This window comes from Lampetra planeri, chromosome 21, assembly GCF_965212315.1.
Source record: "Lampetra planeri chromosome 21, kcLamPlan1.2.h2, whole genome shotgun sequence".
In the NCBI taxonomy this organism is placed as follows: Eukaryota; Metazoa; Chordata; class Hyperoartia; order Petromyzontiformes; family Petromyzontidae; genus Lampetra; species Lampetra planeri.
The window spans coordinates 11,751,583-11,773,237 of record NC_136127.1 but is presented as its reverse complement, the minus strand read 5'-3'; the positions used below and the strand labels follow the sequence as shown (position 1 = coordinate 11,773,237).

General features: G+C 52.5%; 1 protein-coding gene across 3 annotated transcripts in view; it reads left to right on the top strand.

Annotated features, from left to right (window-relative positions):
* LOC144724695 (signal transducer and activator of transcription 5B-like) overlaps positions 1-20,193 on the top strand; it is a 55,110-nt gene extending 34,917 nt beyond the window's left edge. For all 3 annotated transcript variants that reach the window (XM_078604020.1, XM_078604022.1, XM_078604019.1), the window contains exons 7-19: positions 554-705; positions 2,619-2,774; positions 3,159-3,338; positions 4,433-4,520; positions 5,039-5,161; positions 5,786-5,878; positions 6,878-7,084; positions 7,373-7,467; positions 8,546-8,688; positions 9,057-9,212; positions 9,860-9,923; positions 10,855-10,965; positions 11,585-20,193. In XM_078604020.1, the coding sequence (XP_078460146.1) occupies positions 554-705; positions 2,619-2,774; positions 3,159-3,338; positions 4,433-4,520; positions 5,039-5,161; positions 5,786-5,878; positions 6,878-7,084; positions 7,373-7,467; positions 8,546-8,688; positions 9,057-9,212; positions 9,860-9,923; positions 10,855-10,965; positions 11,585-11,702 (1,686 nt within the window). In that variant the 3' untranslated portion in view covers positions 11,703-20,193. The remainder of the gene's footprint in view (positions 1-553; positions 706-2,618; positions 2,775-3,158; positions 3,339-4,432; positions 4,521-5,038; positions 5,162-5,785; positions 5,879-6,877; positions 7,085-7,372; positions 7,468-8,545; positions 8,689-9,056; positions 9,213-9,859; positions 9,924-10,854; positions 10,966-11,584) is intronic.
* The last annotated feature ends 1,462 nt before the right edge of the window (positions 20,194-21,655 follow it).

Here is a 21,655-nt window from a genome sequence, read left to right as displayed (position 1 = left end):
TTGGCTGCCGCCATGGGGACTGAGTGTTGGTGATTTTGGACGGTTTATTAATTGCGTCGTTGATAAAAGGCACGTGAGGATTAACCTCGCCCCACGCCCCCTTCCTCCCTTCCGTGGTTCGGTGAATTGTCACCCTGAGGGGTCTTGCTTTGATTCAGGAATCGATCCATTTTGTCTCTGGTGGTCCGTTTGTTTTCTTGAACTGATGGCATGTAATAGATATGAATTTGAAATAATGGAGTTTGAGGCATGCCAATCAAAGTGTATATCAGGCACAAGACAAAAGAAAAGACAGTGCAAATGAGACGAAACAAAGTGCATGGTACAGACATAAGAATGTGATGGTACCGACAACAGGGACTACGTAAGAACAAACAATACAAATGAGATGCACAGTACATGGCTCTGAATCGTGCCAATTCATCAGACGCCTAACTGCTACACTGCGGACCTTCACGTGAGACCCGCCCTCTGCGCGACGCCGTGTTAATCCTCACCTCGTGCATCCCCTCCGCCCGCTTGCCGCGGAATGGGGCGCGCGATCCTCCTGCAGGCGCTGGCGGAGAAGCACAAGAAGACGTTCCAGCTGCTCACCAAGCTGCAGACCACCATCCTGGACGACGAGCTCATCCAGTGGAAGCGCCGACAGCAGCTGGCCGGCAACGGGGGGCCCTCCGAGGGGGGGCTCGACTGCCTGCAGGGCTGGTGGGCAGAACCCGTACCCTACCTCCTCTCCGAACGAACGCACGCACGCACGCATGCCCTCTCACCCACACGCCGCTGCTTGTGGTCACACACCTGTGCACTCCTGCACGTGCTCACATGTGCCTCACCCGTGAAGCTCACACTCCTGCACCTATTACGCTGTGTACACTTGCATCTTGCATAAAACGGACAAAGACCCCCTCTGTAGCCTTTCAGAGTCTATTAGTAAGTGCCGGAATGGCGCAAGAGGGGGTGGTGTGGACAACGCCATGCTGGCCACCTTTGTCTCCCCAGTGCGGGTGTTATGTACACGCGGAACCAGTTCACACATTTGCGACCGATGTTAGCTGTGGCGGAGAATCTCAGATCGTCCAGTTGAGAGTGCAGCACTAGAACCACAACGTTAACCTTTCGCACAAATACCAAAATAGCGCACACATTCACACGTACATCTACATACACACACACATCTACATACACACACACATCTACATACACACGCACATCTACATTCACACGCACATCTACATTCACATTTGTTGATGTCACCAAATATTCGTGTTTAGCTGCTTTTTTTAATTCGAGCCACCTATTAAGGTTGTAATCCACATTTAAATGTAACCTGCGCTCTACGTTAAAGCTGGTTTTGATAATGAACCCTCATTTAAACTTAAGCCATATTTATCGTGTAAGCTCCCCAATAAACTTAAGTCAACTCAAGCTCTTCCTCCTTTGGATTATTCTGAGCAAATTCACTGACACCACAAGTACTCTGGGGGTTGCGTGCACGTGTGCGCATCTGCTCGTTTGTATATATGTGTGTGTGTATGTTTGGGAGCGGTGGTGTAGCTGTTAGCGTGCTGCGCTGCGAACCCGATGACCTGAGTTCAATTCCCGATCACGACCACCAACACTGGTGAGGATTATCTCAACCGGTCCTGGGCCTCCCCTGGGTCTACTCGGCCTCAAATGAGTACCTGGTGCGGTGTGTAAACATCGCCACTGGGGAGACAATGACTGCCGGACGTGGTGCTGGCTACCCACCCTCTCATGTGCCGTGCCGGCCTTCATAGGTGCTCGCTAACAGCACTTGCTCCAACAGTCTGTTAAATCTATACGGGGGATCTTTGTCTTTGTGTGCAAGTGTGCATGCTGATGTGTGTGTGCTGCCATGTGCTCTCATGTGTTTGCGTAATCCTGCTCCGAACCCGGTGACCTGATTTTTATTCCCGGTCATGCCCAGCATCAGTGGCGTGTCTCTGTAAGTGTGTCACTCTGTAAGTCCACATGTATCAATGTGAACTTGTCCATGTCTGTATGTGTACATGGGGCGTGCTTGCGTCCATGTCCATTCACGTGCGTGTGTCTGTCTTCTTGAGTACATCTGTTTACGTTTATACGTGTCTGTGTGTACCAGTGTGTGCCTGTGTAGGCCTGTGTGTTCATGTGTATGCATCCCCGTGTATTTTTGGAGAGTAGTAGTGTAACAATTAGCGTGCTGCGCTACAGACCTGGCGACCTGAGTTTGATTCCCGCTCACGGCCAACACCAGTGACAAATTATCTGAACCAGTCCTGGGCCTCCCTTCGATCAACTCAGCCTAAATTAGTACCTGGTGCACGCTGTAAATATCAACACTGGAGGTACAAAGGTGGCCAGCCACGGTAATAACCACATCGCTCCATCGTGCACCATTACGATCTTGATAGGTGCTCCCCAGCAGCACTTGCCGCAACAGCCTGCACGCCTATATGGGGGGAATCTTGACTTTGCATGTGTACATGCGCACGCTTGTGTCTGTGTCCATGCTGCGTGTACACGTGTTTCCACGTATACGTGGCTATGTGCGCCCGTGCTCGCCTTTTGCGGCCGTAGTGTTCACGTGGGACCCCGTCCCTGCGCGGCTGTGCCAGGTGTGAGAAGCTGGCGGAGATCGTGTGGCAGAACCGGCAGCAGATCAAGCGCGTGGAGCTGCACCTGCAGCAGCTGCCCATCATGGGGCAGTGCCAGGAAATCCTCACCGAGCTCAACTCCACCATCACCGCCCTGCTCTCTGCGCTCGTCACCAGGTACCCACCGAGCAAAGCCTGCCGCCACCGCCGCGCTTCTCAACGAGTCGTCGAGGATTTAGAAATTAATTATCTTGAACAATCGCAATGCGCGCATCGAACCGTGTGCGTGAGAATCTATGGGATAGGCCGAGGGGTAAGGAAACTTTTCCTCACCCTGAAACGCCTATTGGGTGACAACACGTTAACGCGTACCTTATCGTCATCCAATGTTCACGCGGAAAATGTTCCGGCTTCACGTTTAGCGCGCTAACGCGATGCTCTCGCTTGCCTTTTTGCTCTCGTTAACGCGCTCATGCCAGTTCGTCGGTTTCCGAAGTAGACACGCGACTGAGATGCTTGCACCTGTAATCCCCCTCCCCCATCACCCCACACCCCACGCAGTACGTTCATTATCGAGAAGCAGCCGCCGCAAGTGCTCAAGACGCAGACCAAGTTTGCTGCGACGGTGCGGCTGCTGGTGGGCGGAAAGCTGAACGTGCACATGAACCCGCCGCAGGTGGTGGCCACCATCATCAGCGAGCAGCAGGCCAAAGCCCTGCTCAAGAACGAGAACACGCGCAAGTGAGTGGCTCCTGCCGCCACCGCCGGGGCCCCACGTGACGTCGGCGGGAGCCAGAGCAACGGAGTAGTTATCGAGTGTACGCAGGGGGTGCGTCTGTGCCGGTAATCATCGGTGGCTGGAGCGGGGGGGGGGGGTCCAAGCACCGGGCGACGAAAAAGGAAATTCGACAGAGGGCCAGCCCCGTGTTAATTCCATTGCATCACAGCCTTTGACAACCACGAGCCAGGAGGGCGTGTTGTCCGTTTTGTTGTTGGTGAGCGGCAGAACCGGATGCGGTTGTGTCACGGCTTTGCATCTCTTGATCTGAGATCTTGCATCTTGATAGACCATGTTGTGGTTCTCAGTTTAGGTCAAACGCGATTCCTTGATCTGTGTCACACGAAATTGCTCCATCACGCATAGTCGGCAAAGGACAAACGTGTAACCTCTTGCGACAGTATTTGCAAAAGCTGCTCTTGCTGCCATACACTGGCGTCTCAAGTGATTTGTTTGATCCACGGATCACGGGTAGGGGGTGGGTGGTGACCACGGGGGTGGCGCCATTCCTTTGAGGATCGCAGTCCACTTCGAACGTCAACCACCAACTGAAGTGCGCAATTTGCTGCAGGAGCTTGCACATCAAGACGGAGCGACGTGTCCACACAGTGACAGCTGTCTCCCTCAAACTAAGCTCTCGATCGCTAGGAAAATGGTCGCAGATGCAATGGTGACATTTCTGACAAAGTCGAACCGTCAGATGACAGGCATCTTTGCCATCGCATGTGGAAGGAGGACTGCAGCTGATCCAAATCGGCTTGTAGCAATGTGCAGGCCCTCGTACCTATACAACAAAACTGACAAAGCACAACACTGGTAGACTCCCACTTTGGTGTCGAGACTTCACCGTTTCTGGGAACAAATGCGGTTCATGAAACAACGACGTTATTTTAATGGGGCGAGGAAGTTAGTCGCGCTTGAACGGAATACAACAATGCGCTTCCTAAAGTCATATGTGTATACGTCGGAGTCCGCCGGACTTCTTCATTATTCTTTACATTTGCAAAACACTTTTGCTCTAAACTCCTACCAATGGTCTCCTTGTCCGCTCGTACAGTGAGAGCAGTGGAGACATCCTCAACAACTGCAGCGTCATGGAGTTCCAGCAGGCCACAGGGACTCTCACCGCCAACTTCAGGAACATGGTGAGCGCTCCGGCAAGAGCTTGGATGCGTCGGTTGCACGCGGCGTTCTGGCTTTGGCCGCGCAACCTCGCAGGCAGCGGGGGGGGCACCCCCTTGTCGGAGAGGGCAGATGCGGAGCTAGGAGGGTGAGTCAAACACTCTGTGGTTTAATCCTGATGCAGGCACGCCGGCGCGTGTGCGTTTGTATGTGCGTGTTTTAGTGGGGAGCGCGAGCGTAGTGATTTTGCGCATTGCACTGCAAATACGGCGGTCCGAGTTTGATTCCTGGCCATGGCTAACACCCGTGGTGATGATTTCAATTACTCCTTGGCTTCTCCTCGGTTGACTCAGCCTTAAATGAGTACCTGGTGCAGTGTGTAAACAGAACGGGGGAGACAAAGGTAGTCAGCCATTGCGCCGGCCACACATTTACCCCCTCGTGCGCCGTGCCGACCTTCATGGGTGCTTCACTGACAGCACTCGCCCCAACAGCCTGTGCAGGCTACACAGAGGATCTTTGTGTTCTTGTCTTTGTCCAGTCTCTCAAGAAGATCAAACGCTCAGACCGGCGTGGGGCGGAGTCGGTCACAGAGGAGAAGTTCACCATCCTCTTCCAGTCGCACTTCAGCATCGGGGGCAATGAGCTTGTGTTTCAAGTCCGGGTAAGGACTCGCACACACACACGCGCGCACGCGCACACACACACACACCCCGAGCTACCGGTTTCGGCATGCACGCGCCGGCACATGCATGTTGCAGGCCTGTAACACTCGCTGGGAGTCCTTATGCTGTACCTCCTCCATCTTGGAAAAATCGACCCGCGGGAGGGTAATATGAAGACAAAGGTGGACATTGTGGGGATGGATAGGGTGACAAGTAGTGGACCCAGCTCACCACTGACCTCTGAGATACTCGCCTTGTAGAATTAAATTCAATAGATTTTTATTTCGTAAGATATCTTTACTAATTTTGGAGAAATCTGGGGGGTTTTTTATATTAGGGTGCAGTGTAATTTCCAAACTGTGTTTTCATGACCTTTAATTAAAGCTGTTTTGTTATGCCGTACAGCACTTTGAAACCTCTTTGTGGTCTGTTTTAGCGATTTCTGAATTTGTAAAATAATGAAACGATATAATTTAAACATTGCGAGAGCTTGTGCCAAGAGGAACTGCTGGCACGTGTTGACTGTCGACCTCCAAACCCGCTGCGTGGATGGGCTGGCCAAACCCAGGAGTCACCCGTGTTGCTCGTGTGCTGCCTGTGTGCTGCGTGTGTGCTGCGTGTAGACGCTGTCCCTGCCCGTAGTGGTCATCGTTCACGGGAGCCAGGACAACAACGCCACCGCCACCGTCCTGTGGGACAACGCCTTTGCCGAACCGGTGCGCAACGCACGTGCCGCTCACGGCCACCAACACCACCACGAGCCTCTGATCTCTTATATGCACGGATATAGGCTTGCACTGGCTTGCCACGGCTCCAATTCTGGCAGGTGGTGAACGCCGCCTGCCTCTGGATTCCCAGCCAAGAAATCCACGCAGCCTCCGTGGTTTGGCGATGGCCCAGCAGAACCCACTGGAGCATTAAGTGCTGCCTCTTCTCTCCCTATAATCTAATTAATTAATCGCTGGCTCATGTCACCTGCAATTAGATAACCTGAGACAGAATGCAATGCCGAATGTGAATTGGAGCTTTGCCATTTAACGAGGCTGTGTGTTCTGGGCTGTCAAACATGAGCAGGAGGCTGTGTTTACGGTAAGAGAAAATCATCGAGTATCAGGCGCCCTCTAGTAACATCACTGCGGTGACGTACAAAACATGCGCAATAGAGGTGGCCGGGGGTGGCTTAGAGGTCAGAGAGCTGAGTTGGCATGGCCTCCGATCCTTGGTACAAATCCAGGCAGCTGCCTGTGATTAAATCAGGTTCCAAAGTCTATTGAGTCGATGATTTTTGCCTGGTCAGCAATGACTGTACAAAAATAAGGCCACGTGAAATTGCCTTCTGCACTTAATTTGGCTAAATTCCAGCTCTCAGAATGAAAATTGTCACTGTGACTGCGGTGCCATGATCATTGCTGTGTAGCGGGGTTGGTGGGCAGGTGCTGCCCCCTACTGCATGGATCAGAGTCGCAGGCCCGGTATGGCCCACGGGCCTTGGGTTCCTCACCCCTGTTTCAGAAGGAAGGAGGAGATTAGGTCTAATTAGAGCAACTCGGAGAAGGCTAAAGATCTGGAATGTACATATTATCAGCGGGGAAGGCTTGCCGAAGGAAGTTCAATAAGCAAGATCGCTACTCGCCCTTGTGTATAGCATCGCAACTGACCCACGCATACGTACGTTCGTTTGGACCCCTTCCCCTACCCCTCCGGCACGCCGGCAGGGCCGCGTGCCGTTCCAGGTGCCGGACAAGGTGGCATGGCCCCAGCTGGTGGATGCCCTCAACATGAAGCTGAAGGCCAGCGTGGAGAGCCAGAGGGGCCTCTCGGAGGAGAACATCGTGTTTTTGGCGCAGAAGGCTTTCAACAGCACGTCCACCCACGCCGACGACTACTGCAACCTCACCATCTCCTGGGCGCAGTTCAACAGGGTAGGATCCCCCAGGCTGAGCCGTGCCAGGGCTAGGATGGAAACGAGTCCCGTACCAATATCAGCGATGCGTCGAAGCGACGTGTCTATGGGAAATAGATACGTATGTAGGTTTTTGTGTCTACCAGGCTGTCCGACTTAAATGTTCAAACTTTGTTCGCGGGAGAAAAAGTCTTTAAAGTGGCCTTTAGGCTGAACTCGTATTGCAATCAAATGGTTCGCTTTGCCGTACATCGCGTGCTGAAGACTGTGCCCGCTTGTGCTGTGCGCGTGCGCCTTCTGACACCAGGAAAGCCTGCAGGGCCGAAACTTCACGTTTTGGCAGTGGTTCGACGGGGTCATGGAGCTCACCAAGAAGCACCTCAAGCAGCACTGGAACGACGGGTTAGTGGCCGAGGCAGAGAAAGAAATATTCTTTGGTGGTCGGGGGGCTAAATAAACCTTGTGTACACCACCATGGTCGCTGTGTACACTCCTGCATCGGAAAACGGGCCATTAATTTGAAACTCGTTCAACCACGTGGTTGAACGTTTTGTTGTCCTTCCCCCGCACCTTCCATTAGCACAGTTCGAGATACGTACGTACATACCACGGTCGAGGGCACGGTATTCTCGGGAAATATTTGGGCAATCGTTGCCCGCAATGCATTTAACTACGAGCAACTCCATACAGCAGTGGCATAGAGTTACTTTATCGTTCTGCCTGCCAAACGAACACGGATTGTGTTGAAAAGTGTGCTTGATGAGCAGTGATTGGTCTACAAGAGCACACGCCATCGGGTAGTCATGTGGCATTCTTTCTATGTTCTGATTGAAAACTGCCATGCCCAGTTGCCCACAGTGATCAGACTTGTCCAGATTTTGACAACTACTCTTTTTGGCAGTAATGATTTCCATGAAATTGCCCTCGTGAGAGCCTGAAAGAGTCGAGTCCAATGTATCATGTTTTACAATATTGTATTTTGCAGTGACAGGCCAATTGTGAAGATGAAATTAACTTTGGCAATAACATCTCGCAGCACATGATTATTTGTTTAACAAGCCTGACTCTACTGATGATACCTAGAAAGTTTTAAAATCAGTCCAAAGTCTGTGTGTATACCAATGTTCCTGGATAACAGTTTGAGATAGTAAAATTAGCACACAGATTATAAATCTTACGCAAGCCATTGACACACTATTGACTGTAAAGTGTCATCAGTGAAACAGTATTCATCATGTCAACTTTTGTTTGCATTTCAATCGTTTAAGCTAAAGTGGCGTCAACTTACGGCAGTGTTGGCAGCAAAAGTGACGGCGAGTTGTGTCGCCTCCTGCAGCGGCACACTTTTTCCTGATGATTCTGGAGCAGAATTTATTTTGTGCTCGTCCAAGACATTATATCTGAGCCCAACGCGTCTCCGAGTCTGGTACAGAGACGACGTTTAATTGTCGCCTCCGCCACCTTCCCCCTCCGTGCGCAGGGCTATCCTGGGGTTCGCCAACAAGCAGCAGGCGTCGGACATGCTCCTGTCCAAGCCCAATGGGACCTTCCTGCTGCGCTACAGCGACTCCGAGATCGGTGGCATCACCATCGCATGGGTCGCCGACAACCCCACCAACCGGGGTGCATATTGACGGTTGCACGCACGCCCTTGCCAACCACGTCACTCTATAAAGTGGTCGGCTACCAGTGATTCGTAACCTCTTGCCGCATCCCCGGGTTCTTTTTAAAGCAACAATTTGTCACCGAGTGTTACGGCTTGCTTTGCAGAACAATCCCGGCCACCCGAATTCTATTCCTGCCCTCGTTTCCAACATCGTTGGTGAATATCTGAACCGGTCCTTCCCCCCCGTGGGTCAAATCCGTTTTGTTACGAATACCCGGTGCCTACCATCCCCATCTCGCGCCATTCTGGCCTTCGTTGTGTGCTCGCTAACGACGCCCGCGTAGGCTCCGTGCGAGTTCACTGTCCCTGCGCGTGCTTGGTGCAGGCGAGCGGCTCGTGTGGAACCTCATGCCGTACACCGCGAAGGACTTCAGCATCCGCTCGCTGGCCGATCGCATCAGCGATCTCAGCCACCTTCAGTTCCTGTACCCGGACCGGCTCAAGGACGACGCCTTCTCCAAGTACTACACGCCGCTGATGCGTACGTACCGCCGCCACCCCCCCCATCCCGCACGGTGCATTCGGCGTCGCCCGCTCGGCGTGGTGCCCTGACACTGGGCAGCAGTGTGGAACATTAGCCCAGAGCTGATGCAGATATACGTGCAGCGTACATTAACACTACGCATTTGTGTTGTACTTCCCCCGCACCTCCGATCAGCGCGGTTGGCTACTTACGGCGCTAAAGAAATTCAACGTAGATACGTACATTGGTTCTAACAAGCCCAACCCGAATTGGTTGAAGTGAGTGGCAACCAGTCAGGAAGAGGACAGACATCGCAGACAGCACCTTGCAAGGTTGGGACCTCCTGAGCAGCACTGAATGCTCAGAAACTGGCCCGTGGACCGGCAGGAGTTTAAAACGGTCTCACGTTTGAAGTTCAATATATGGACCTACATACCGGTGTATTGTGATTATCGTCGTAGCGGCAGAGCTGTACAGACCTTTGTGGGGTTGTGCAGCCGAAGGGAACATGATATCACAGAGATACTTACGAGACGCTTACACGCGACGTCCAGTCGCCGGTTGGGAGCAGCACTTGCCCCCCCACCTGGCGAGAGGGAGAGGGAGAGCGTTTGCTGGAATTTAGTCAAATTAACGTTCAATGTGCCTGTTTTTACTCCCGACAGCCAACGGGCGTGAGGTGAACGACGACGGCTACGTGAAGCCGGAGATAAAGCAGGTGGTGCCCGAGTAAGTGTCCTCGGCTTTGTTGGCAAGCACCGCTCTCACAAGCACGCACGCACGCACGCACACAAGCACGCGCGTACACAAGCACGCACACGCGTACACAAGCATGCACGCACACACAGCGCGGTTCGCTACAGCCGCTGAATTTGTACAAACAAATGTTGTTCGTCAGCGCTTTACTTTCGCGGGGCCTGTCTGCGTCAATGACTCGGAAAAACATTGCCGCACGCGGCAACGCCACGTCCATCGTGCCTCTCGCTACGGCTGTGGCTACTAAGTCACGTGTGCCGACTGATCCGCTCTGCAGGCGACCCAGATATACTTCCGCACCCGGTACACCACATCCAGTATTTCCTTCGCTGTGGCTGCGGCTAATAGTCACATGCCACGTACTGGAGTCTTAACCAGCAATCCGGAAAATATTTCTGGACCCTGCCAGAAAATGGGAATTCTACCAAAAACTGAAGAGGTCACAGGGGGGTGGAGTGATCAGTTGGATCAGAGCTTTAATCGCTGAGCCAGCACCATTGAGGTCCTTGGTTTGAATCCAGGCAGCCGCCTGTGATCAAACCGCGTCCTCAAGGTCTAGCGAGTCCATGGTCTCAGCCCGGTCACCATTGACTGCACAATAAAAACCATCACGTTCAATGTGGTTTTGTTCTGCTATGCCGGCTTGACTTGTCAAGCGACAAATCTTACTCTCATATGCAGAGCGAGTGATAAGTGCACGTACCACATGTCACTCGAAGGGATCTCAGAGGTAGCTGTGTGATATCCACTTCCGTGGTGGGCCGGAAGTAAAACAAACATCGGGAGGAGTATGCAGGTGTGCGGGTTGAACGCACGAACCGACGACGTGGAGAAAGCGAGTCCCCGAGTGTGCGTCGCGGAGAGCTGAGGTTAGCGGCTGTGCGTTGTTTTTGTTATGGCGCAGTTTTGCCACGGCGTACTCGGATAGCTCGGCGCCCAACACGCCCTACACGCTGGACCACTCCTCCATGTCGCCTGTGAGCACCCAGGCCACCTTCGCCACCTACGCGCCCAGGCAAGTGTGGGCACCGCTGACTGAAGCGTCGGCTCGCGAAGTCTTGGACTCGGAAGTACAACACGAGAGCCGATATCCACTACTGGGAGGAGTGTTTTTTTAGTGGGCGGTGTTGTTGACTGCAGCATGGTAAAAAATCTGTTGTTTCGAAGAGTTGCCTCTTGGTTCAGGTCAACGTCGGTGAAAGGATATGAGAGCATTCTCGTAAATTATATGTGCAGCCCTTTGTCACTGCACTGCTGGATGAAGGACCCCCCCCTCCACATCCTGTCAATCATTAGGGTTACTTGACGACACTTCACCAAGCTGATGAATGGCGCAAAAGGTCCAGGACCAGTGAATGTATCGCTCGCCATTGATGTTGGTCGCTGGGTTCATATTGCAGTGTGCTCACCACTGTGTCGCCACTTCACCCCTTAGAAGTTGTATTATGAAACATTCCAAAATCCCCAATGCAGGAATTGATGACAACGTATTATTTCTATTAGATGTCTTTCACGGTCAAAGATTGTTGTCTAAGATATTTGTGTGCGTCCATGTATGTGTATGCTTGTTTGTGAATGCGTGTGCACGCATGTGTGTGTGTGTGTATGCACGTGTGCGCGTGTTACACGTGCAGTGGGGAGATGATGTTGGAGCCCGACACGGATTTCGACTTGGACTCGATGGATGTGGCGCGTCACATGGAGGAGCTGCTGAACCGGCCCGTTCTTTCACAGTGGCCGAGCCAGGGATAGCCAGGCACACACCGCTCGCTCACTCGCTCACTCGCTCACTCGCTCACTCGCTCACTCGCTCTCATGCACGCATACTTGCATGCAAACGGCGCTCGCATGCATGCTCACACGCACGCTCAATTACGCACTCATTCACTCCAGTGCACGCTCGCTCACTCGCACTCGCTCGCACTCAAACCCTCGCAGACTTGCACGCTCACTCGCACACCCACGCATATGCCCGCGAGCTGACCACACTTGCACACCCGCAGATTTGTAAATGTACGCACCTTAACCGAAGCAATGGTTTAACAGGTGGATTGAGCAGGGTTTGAGAGATGGCCTTAGCCTGAGGAGGGAGGGGATGGGCTGCACAGGTTTAGGGGATTACCGCTTCGTAGGGGTGGAACGACTCGTCGCTGCATCCGATAAAATTTAGATTTTTAAGCTCACGACACACACATCGAATCGCGTGCGAAAGAATCGACTTTTTTTTCTGATTCGAGTGCATCGGGCATAATGGGTTCACATCACTCCCTCTGCAGCCACCAACGCCGCCAACATTCAGCGCAATGTTACGAAAAATTGTGGTCCGTTCTTGAAGCGAATCCGGACCCTGAACCTAGACAATTTGTCAAATCACCAGGGTCGGAGGGGGGGTGATCGTTCCACCCTTACCGCTTTGGGTGCTTAGGCTGGGAGTGATACATAGACTGCACTGGGGCTGGGGCTTATAGACTACACTGGGGCTGGGGATTATAGACTACACTGGGGCTGGGGATTATAGACTACACTGGGGCTGGGGCTTATAGACTACACTGGGGCTGGGGCTTATAGACTACACTGGGGCTGGGGATTATAGACTACACAGGGGCTGGGGATTATAGACTACACTGGGGCTGGGGCTTATAGACTACACTGGGGCTGGGGATTATAGACTACACTGGGGCTGGGGCTTATAGACTACACTGGGGCTGGGGATTATAGACTACACTGGGGCTGGGGATTATAGACTACACAGGGGCTGGGGATTATAGACTACACTGGGGCTGGGGCTTATAGACTACACTGGGGCTGGGGATTATAGACTACACTGGGGCTGGGGCTTATAGAGTACACTGGGGCTGGGGATTATAGACTACACAGGGGCTGGGGCTTATAGACTACACTGGGGCTGGGGATTATAGACTACACTGGGGCTGGGGATTATAGAATACACAGGGGCTGAGGCTTATAGACTACACTGGGGCTGGGGATTATAGACTACACTGGGGCTGGGGTTTATAGACTACACTGGGGCTGGGGATTATAGAATACACAGGGGCTGAGGCTTATAGACTACACTGGGGCTGGGGCTTTTGACTACACTGGGGCTGGGGCTTATAGACTACACAGGGGCTGGGGCTTATAGACTACACTGGGGCTGGGGCTTATAGACTACACTGGGGCTGGGGATTATAGACTACACTGGGGCTGGGGATTATAGACTACACTGGGGCTGGGGCTTTTGACTGCACAGGGCACTTCGACTGAGCATAATTTGGGGAAGAGGGGACGAGGTTCAAAAGCATAGGAGATTGTCGGGCGACCAGGGTTTCCCTACTAGAAATGTGAATGGGTGGGCCGTAGCAAAGAGCGACCGGGTTCCTTTAGGCACGGGTGTGGCTGGGCCCAAATGAAAAAACAATCCCTGCTTACAAAACCACTCAACAGGCATTTACTTATCCTGAGCTAGCCAGCGTACCTACCAAGTGTCTTTGCCTGAGGTTGTCCACGCAAGCAGGACTCCTCAGCAGACATATGCAAGCTCTTACACACATCGAAAAAAAAATCTCATGCTGACCGGTTAGCTGGCTTCCGAACAGCCACTACATTCGAGTGTAAGCAGCCCGTGCTGTATACATGCACCCAACCTCAAAATGAATTTTTGTACTCATCCGATTACGCCTTACAAGTGACCTCCTCGACGCCGACCACCTGGACCTACGCCTGCGGATACCTTCGCCCGACACTTGCGGGTGGCGGCATCGACTCCCTCGTCGCCACGATGTGGGGGGGTGGGGGGAGAGGGAGGGTGGACGGGGACCCTGCGACTGTGGGGGCCCTCCCTCGCGCGGCACGCAGGGTCCGTAACCCCGCCGGCTTCGGTGCCAGGTGAATGTTACCGCTGCGGTGGGGGGAGGCAGGAGGGACTCTTTTCTTAGGTTTTTTTAAAGCAATTTTTTACAGTAAAAACGGAGGCTGCGGCCGGCTCATCCGCCGCCCTGCAGTCAACTCGTTGCATCACTCGGTCCGTCCCCGCTCGGGCCGCCGCGCCGCGTAAGCTCTGCCACTCGTGCCTGCGGCGCTGCACTGGCCCACACTGGCCTACTGTGGCCTACATTGGCCCCCACTGGGCCACACACTGGGCCACACACTGGGGTTTTTACCGGCCATACTTGTTCATATCGGCGCCTGGTGACTCGCAGCGCTGGTACAAGCTGTGTTGAGCCTGTGCCGGGCCTACCGGTCCGTGCGTGCCTTTGGGCCGCTCGGCCGGCATGGTGCTGGTGTCACCAGCAGTGGCCGTGTCACTCACTACAGTATTTCAATACCTTCAAGTATCAGGGAACGCTCGGGCAGCTCAGATAAACACAAAACAAGCTCTTAAGGACTTCACGTTCGTCGGTTCCTACCTACCGGCCTTTATTTTTTTAAACGTCGCACATCGTTTCAAAACAACCCGGGTCACGCACGGTGTTTTTTTTCTTGTTCATTGACGTCCTTCAGTTTTGGGCGGAGGTCGGAGGTCCGGGCGGCAGATTTGACGCCGACTCGGATTCGGCCGTAAGCAACAAAAGGGAAAAAATGAACGGGAAGGAAAAGAGGGTGCAGGGGATAGAGTTCGTGGTTCGAGACGGTATTAGCGACTGCTTTGGATAGGGTCAGGTGTGAAGTTCAGTTTGTTGACGAATGGGGTCAGGAGTGGTGCTAAGGGCTCTTTCACTCGTTGATCAGGGGTCAGAGGGCCGAGAGGTTCGTCGGCGTGTGGGGGTTAGCGCTAGCGCCGCGTGCGGCTATTGAGTCTTGTTGGCTCGTGATGTAGGTGGCTAGTACGATTAGATGTCGGGATGTTGTTCGGTTGGGTGTTCGGGTTAGGAGGGGGTAGTTCCTAGCGCTAGCGGCTGTGTCCGTATGTATGTTGAACTTCTTTCGCGCCGTACGTAGACAACCGTGCTAAGCGGGAGGTGCGGGGGAAGGACAACAAACGATGTGTAGTGTTAATAATGTCCGCTGCCCGTATCTGCACCAGGTCTGGGCTAATGGCCACGCTGCAGTCCAGTGTCAGCTGTCCAATGTGAGGGCGCAAGCGAGACTGACGCTAGTTCACTCGTGGATTCGGGGGTAGTGCGTTTGGACCCCGAGTGTGTTGAGGATGATGTCGGCTGGTTGACTTTTGAGTCCAGGATAGGGTCGTTCCGCCCCTCGTTTCTTTGTTCGTTTTTTTCCCGTGCTGGTGCTCACGGCGCCCCGAGTCAGCCGTCGGAGGAGCGAGACGCGAACTCCAGCACCGCGGCCCTCCCTGGGGGGGGGGGGGCAGTGGGGGTGTGGAAACGCGTTTGTGAATGATGGGAGCGAGGGATCGAACTCACATCCACCGTGCTCACGGACGCCGAACGGACATCGGCTATGTTTCCATTGCGAGTGTTTAGCCCGTCAACGCATTTGGACAAAAGTGCAGTGGGCTCACGTCTTAATGCGCGTGAGTCGCGCGTGCGTTTTCCCCGTCTGCTATTTCGGAAACTAGCAGGAAGCTCACGATCCCGTGGGCAGCCATCCCCCCCCCCCCATATCTCTCTTGCACCCCCCCCCCCCAACCTCGCTTGTGTGGCTCGATGAAACGCATGGCGAATCACAAAGATCTTCCAGAAGACGTAAAGCGTATCGGTAAAATGACATGTAGAAGATTGCTTTCGGAATTCGTTTTTTTTTCTCACCGCAGACGTTATCTCTTCCTCCTGTTTGTTTGATATCTGCGTATTCCGGACTGCGCGTTTACACCTGTGGACGTGACCAAGACTTCTCTTTCCGGAAGAGGGCACGCGCCCCTGGAAGCCGATTCATACTCTCACACAAAAAAAGCCGCTTTACGTTTTTCTCGGTCAAGAGCTTTGTCGATGTATGCCCAGATGATGAACCCCTTGCGTCGTCTGTCCTTCATACCAAACAGTGGGACATTGTTAAAATATGTGCGTTATGGAATTCGTGAAACATTGGCATATTTCTGGAGTAAATGTTGTTTATTTGCTACCGAATGTTGAATCGGGCTCTTTGCACCATTAATGTAGTCCTCACGGGGAAATGCGCACGCGAAGCGACCACATTACCGCTTTGTCTAATTGTAGATGCGCAGAACGGGAATTGTGCCGAGAGGATTCAATGGAAACATAGCCGACAAACATAAAGTCCCGCACTCGATTACAACAAAAAAATCGCCGTCCGCTTTGGTGTTTCCACGTAAAAGTTGCGACGCAGATTTCCCTCGCTCCATGCGGTAGATGCGTTCCAAAAAAAAAAGCGAGAAATCTCGATTTGGAAAGGTCGCAAAGTCCCCCCCCCAACCCACAATGCCTCGCGCGAGACAGCTGCATATCGAGTAGCAACGCACCCAGCGCGCACGCTGTCCCGTCCCCACGTCGGGCCGCATCCGAGTGAATTAAAACACGCGTAACTGCATCGCGAATTTTGCGTCGAAATAAGTTGGCCGACATCAAGTGAGGAAGCCTGCACGGTATTGTTCAGCCTCCCAGGCGCGTGGTTCAGAATCATGTGTTGATGCGCTAAAAAACCGGTTTCATCACTTGTGGGAGCTCTCATCAGGCAGACGAGACTTCCCATACGTTTAGGAAGACTCAAGAAGTTGGTCGAGAGACTATAAACATTTGTTGTATGTGGCGATGCATTAAAGGTGTAGCTTTTATCACCCACGATGCTCGCCACAGGGGAGCATCGATTTCAAGCAATTGTCGAGCGTCGACAACTTTGAGTGGCGCAGTGCCCGTTCGTGGCGCCATCTCGCGTCCGCAAGTCGCCGTTGTGTGTGTGTGTGGCACCAGCAGCAAGGCTTTTGGTTGGGACCTGCTCAAGAGTTGCAGTCAGGTTGTTTTGTTGTTGGTGTTGTTGTTGAGAGAAGTGAGAGGACAAAGGCCATGATTCGATTTGGACGTGGCGGTGGGGCATATACTGTGCTTGCGAGGAGACTCGCAGCGGAGCTCGTGTTTAGGAATGTAGAGGGAAAATCTGCCGTCCCGTCCGCACGACTTTTATGGGGAACGTGGAGGCGGGCGGGGGGGGGGCGGCCTGTGTCGTGCCCCCTCCACCACCACCTCCACACCCCCGCCACCTAGGAGCCAATCCTGCTTCAGTGATTGAGGAGCGCTCTCAAGGCCCCACATAGTACCGCAGGGGAGCATGTAGTTGTAGTTAAATATTTTTATATTTAACCTCATTTGAAGGGCATTCTAACGCAGCAGTACTTCACGTTTTATCGCCAAAAAAAGACGAGTAATCGTTCTGTTCTGTTTTAGCATGCGTCATGATTGGGACACTTCATGTCGGAACAGATTTTTCTATTTTTGATGTCCACCCTCACTACACGGGACGCAGTGGACGGGAGCGATGTTGGGTAGCTGGCGGGTCACGAGGAGAGTAGAGATTGGCCGACTTCGAAAAAGTTCACAGAAGTTGGAGGGCGTTTAAACAAGTAATGTTTGATTTCAGCAAAACAAAAAAAACGTTCAAACAAGTTTGACTGTCACGAAGTGAACCGATACAAAGAAAAAAACCACGTGACCTTGAGTCGCTTTTTTCTGTTTCGGAATGGAGAGCTGAACAGAGATCCGTCATTTTAACTGAACCTTGCACACAGTTTTACGTGAAACTCCTAGTTTTTAAACTCGACTGCCAACTCATCCATGGTGATTGTGGGTTCTATCATCAGGGCTTAATTTCAGCTGGAGCTGTCCGGGACTGAACTCCGGAAAAAATATATATTAGGGTCTGTGGGTGGGGTGGAGTTCGTGGGGGTGGGTGGGTGTGGGGGGGGGTGTCCCGGAAAATATTCCGTGAGAAATGAATCCCCCCGTATTTCTCCCTCGGCCCTGGAAAGGGGAGAGGCGGGGTGGTGGTATCCCATGCGGTGCCCTCCTCCTCCTCCTCCCCCCCTTAAGTTTTAATTTCTATTTTCCCTTCTGAATAAATAAAAATGAATATTTCTCTGGCCAGTGTATAATGTATCTCACCAAAACTGTGGCCTCTAGTAGAGTAGGATCTCTAGGTGTAACTTGCAGCCAACGGATTGTTAATTTTGTACTGTCCTGAGCCATTCTACCCTCACATTTCTACTGAATAAATGGCCGCGCTTCGCGTGTGTGTGACGGTCTACGTTACGACACATTTGTGGGTCACTGGTTGTGTCTCGTTTACTATGAACTTCTCCCTCTTATGTGATTGTGCATCGCTTGGGGTTTTTTGGCTACACTTTTGGGGGGGGGTCATTCGTAAAACAAAGAGAGAGAAACCTAACGCTCATTTATTTAAGAGTGTTTCGCTTCAACGCGCGTCTACGCCTTGGTTGTTCACGGATATGTCGTCGTCGTTTTAATCTTGTTTTTGTTGAGACGTTCGCGTTTTCTCGTTAGGTTTAGTAGGCCCTATATATATAAAAAATAAAACATACTGAGATAAGCCATAACTTCATAGGCACATGAATGTAGTAATACAGCGAATGACGACGTGTTTCCATGCCAAAATCACAGTAATATACGCGTTACTGTTGACGTTATCGCGCGACTGAACAATCAACAGCACGTGTGTAGATAAGGCTTAGAGCGCATATCGACTAGACAGTACTATTATACTAACCGCTTCATGCGTTACTGGGCCGGCGATCCAGATCGCCTATCGCCCAGTCAAGTGAATTAGCCTGCGATTATATTAATTGATTAATAATTATCGTGATTATTAGCTGAGTGCTGCTGATTCCGAGGGGCGTGTGTGAACCCCCCTAATCCCCCCCCCCTCTCCCCCCGAGCAAAGTAGCTGGTGTCGTGGGTGCGCTAAGCTCGTTAATGACCCCCCAGCAGAACGGTGCCTTCGTTGGGCTGGGTTCGCTCATTAACCTTGATTGACCTTCGCGGCTGACACAGGTGGGCGGGTACTGCGATTTCTCGCTTGTGATTTTTGTTTTTCCCCCCTTCCCCCCTTCTCCGTTCGGAATTCACGTCGCTTGTTGTTCGCACGTGGCCGAATCTCGGCCTCGACTACCGATTATTTCGATTTGGGTTTTTGTGTTTGCTGGAATTAACAAAGTGTAGGGGGGGGGGCTCTCTTTGATTGTCTCCTTTTGTTTGAACCGAATCACGGTGGGTGATGGTTGTGTTGTTGAGTTGACCGCATGAAACCCTTTTTGCAAAGTGCATCCAAGACAGTTTCGGCTAGAACTGCGAGGACCATGCCAATGGGGCTGGAGGACGTTAAATTGTCCGTGCTACTTGGGTGCACTCTGCGAAACCGCCGTGGAACCTCAAATGGGTGCACCTTGCATCTAAACTTAGCGTGGATGGGTTCACTGTAACATTTCAGGTGACTCGGGGACAACTCGAACTTTGCGATCCAACCTCTCGAATCTTCAGGCAGTCGGAATGTCTACCGCCTGAATGTTCCAGGCGGTGCGCAACATGTCAGGGATTCTACCTGATTCTTATTGTTTTGTAAATGACGTTGCTGAGCATAGGTCTGAAGGCCGGAAACGCCAAGCGGCCAGCAACAAAGAGCACTCAATTTCGAGCTGTCCCTAAGCAGCCTTGAAGCACTTCAGGTTGATTGCATGTTTTGTTGTTGTTGAGAAGTGTGGAGGAACACACACGGCACCGTCCACAGGAGGCCGGGCGTTTTGCTACAGTGTGCATACCAGGGAGTTTGCAGGGGGTGGGTCTCTCTCGCTCTCATTTTGTATTTTATTTGTGAGCAGTAAGAAGAGTTCAACAGTACATATACTGAAAGGGAGGTGTGTTAAGTATTCATTCAGAGGGGGTGGGGTGAGGGAGTTGCATTGTCCAGATTGTACGCGATATTATGAACTAGATTGTATGCGCTTTATATTTAGTGGGGGGGGGGGGGAGTAGCTTTTGAGGCGACGCCCTTCATCTTAACACACACACACAATCCATCCGCTGAATGTGGCTGGCGCGGGCAGGAGGCCGCGCGTGTTGCCGTTCGTTCGTCGTCGTCGTCTGTCGCAACTCCGTGCTTTGCGAGTCGCCCTCGCTTTCTCGCGGCATCCCAAGTTGTGGTTGTCGCCGTTCCCCCCCCCCCCCGCGCGCGCCCCCGCTGTGCATGAGGCGTCTCGCTTCGCCGCCGTCGATTTTGCTCCATTTGTGCGCGCGCGCCTCTGGTTTATGCTTCGTGATCATGGACTCTAGTTTACACGATTTTCTGCCAATAAAGGTTTTTTTTGGTTTCGTTTTCTTAACACGTCACGTCGTCCTCGCGCGTTCTTGTCGCGATGGCGCAAGCCCGTTCAGATGCAGAGGGGCGCCACGGTGATGGCTAGGAGATGTTAACTACCTCGCCTGCTATGCAGGAGGTCGTGGGTTTGATCCCGACCCTGACGCCTGCTGGAAATTTGGAGTCTGCGTGTCTCTCTCTCTCATCATCATCACGGTGGCTAGGAGATGTTAACTACCTCGCCTGCTATGCAGGAGGTCGTGGGTTTGATCCCGACCCTGACGCCTGCTGGAAATGTTGAGTCTGCGTGTCTCTCTCTCTCTCATCATCATCACGGTGGCTAGGAGATGTTAACTCCCTCGCCTGCTATGCAGGAGGTCATGGGTTTGATCCCGACCCTGACGCCTGCTGGAAATTTGGAGTTTGCGTGTCTCTCATCATCATCACGGTGGCTAGGAGATGTTAACTACCTCGCCTGCTATGCAGGAGGTCGTGGGTTTGATCCCGACCCTGACGCCTGCTGGAAATTTGGAGTCTGCGTGTCTCTCTCTCTCATCATCATCACGGTGGCTAGGAGATGTTAACTACCTCGCCTGCTATGCAGGAGGTCGTGGGTCTGATCCCGACCCTGACGCCTGCTGGAAATTTGGAGTGCGTGTCTCTCTCTATCATCATCATGGTGGCTAGGAGATGTTTACTACCTCGCCTGCTATGCAGGAGGTCGTGGGTTTGATCCCGACCCTGACGCCTGCTGGAAATTTGGAGTCTGCGTGTCTCTCTCTCTCATCATCATCACGGTGGCTATGAGATGTTAACTCCCTCGCCTGGTGTACAGGAGGTCGTGGTTTGATCCCGACCCCGACGCCTGCTGGAAATTTGGAGTTTGCGTGTCTCTCATCGTCATCATCACGGTGGCTCGGAGATGTTAATTACCTCGCCTGCTATGCAGGAGGTCGTGGGTTTGATCCCGACCCTGACGCCTGCTGGAAATTTGGAGTCTACATGTCTCTCCCCGTGGTCGTGTGGATTTTTCTCCGGGTCCTCCGGGTTTCCCCTCCACATTTAAAATCAACGTCACGCGTTTAGAGTATTTGACTGCTGTCCATTTCCACGCGATAAGCCCACTTCGTTGAGCTATCATTTGTGAGAGCCAGGTCGCTTTTGAAAAATATCTATACATAGCTCAGTGGGCCATAGCTGGTAACAAAAAGATTGTTTTAGTTTAGAGATGCATCCGACCACTCGCCTATGGGCAGGGGTCGTCAGCCTGCGGCTCTGTAAGAACCGCTTCGTAGTGACGTGCATTGCGGATCTAGAAATATTAAGAAGTAGTTTTTTTGTTTAACGAATTCGCAAACAAATGGCTATTCTTGTTATTTCTATTTGCCCACTCCTGTGTATGGTAGTTCGGATAAGCAGTGCAGGGGCTGTACACCGAATTGGCCAATTTGATTGGCCAAGCAGTGCAGGGTCCAATTCGACCTCAG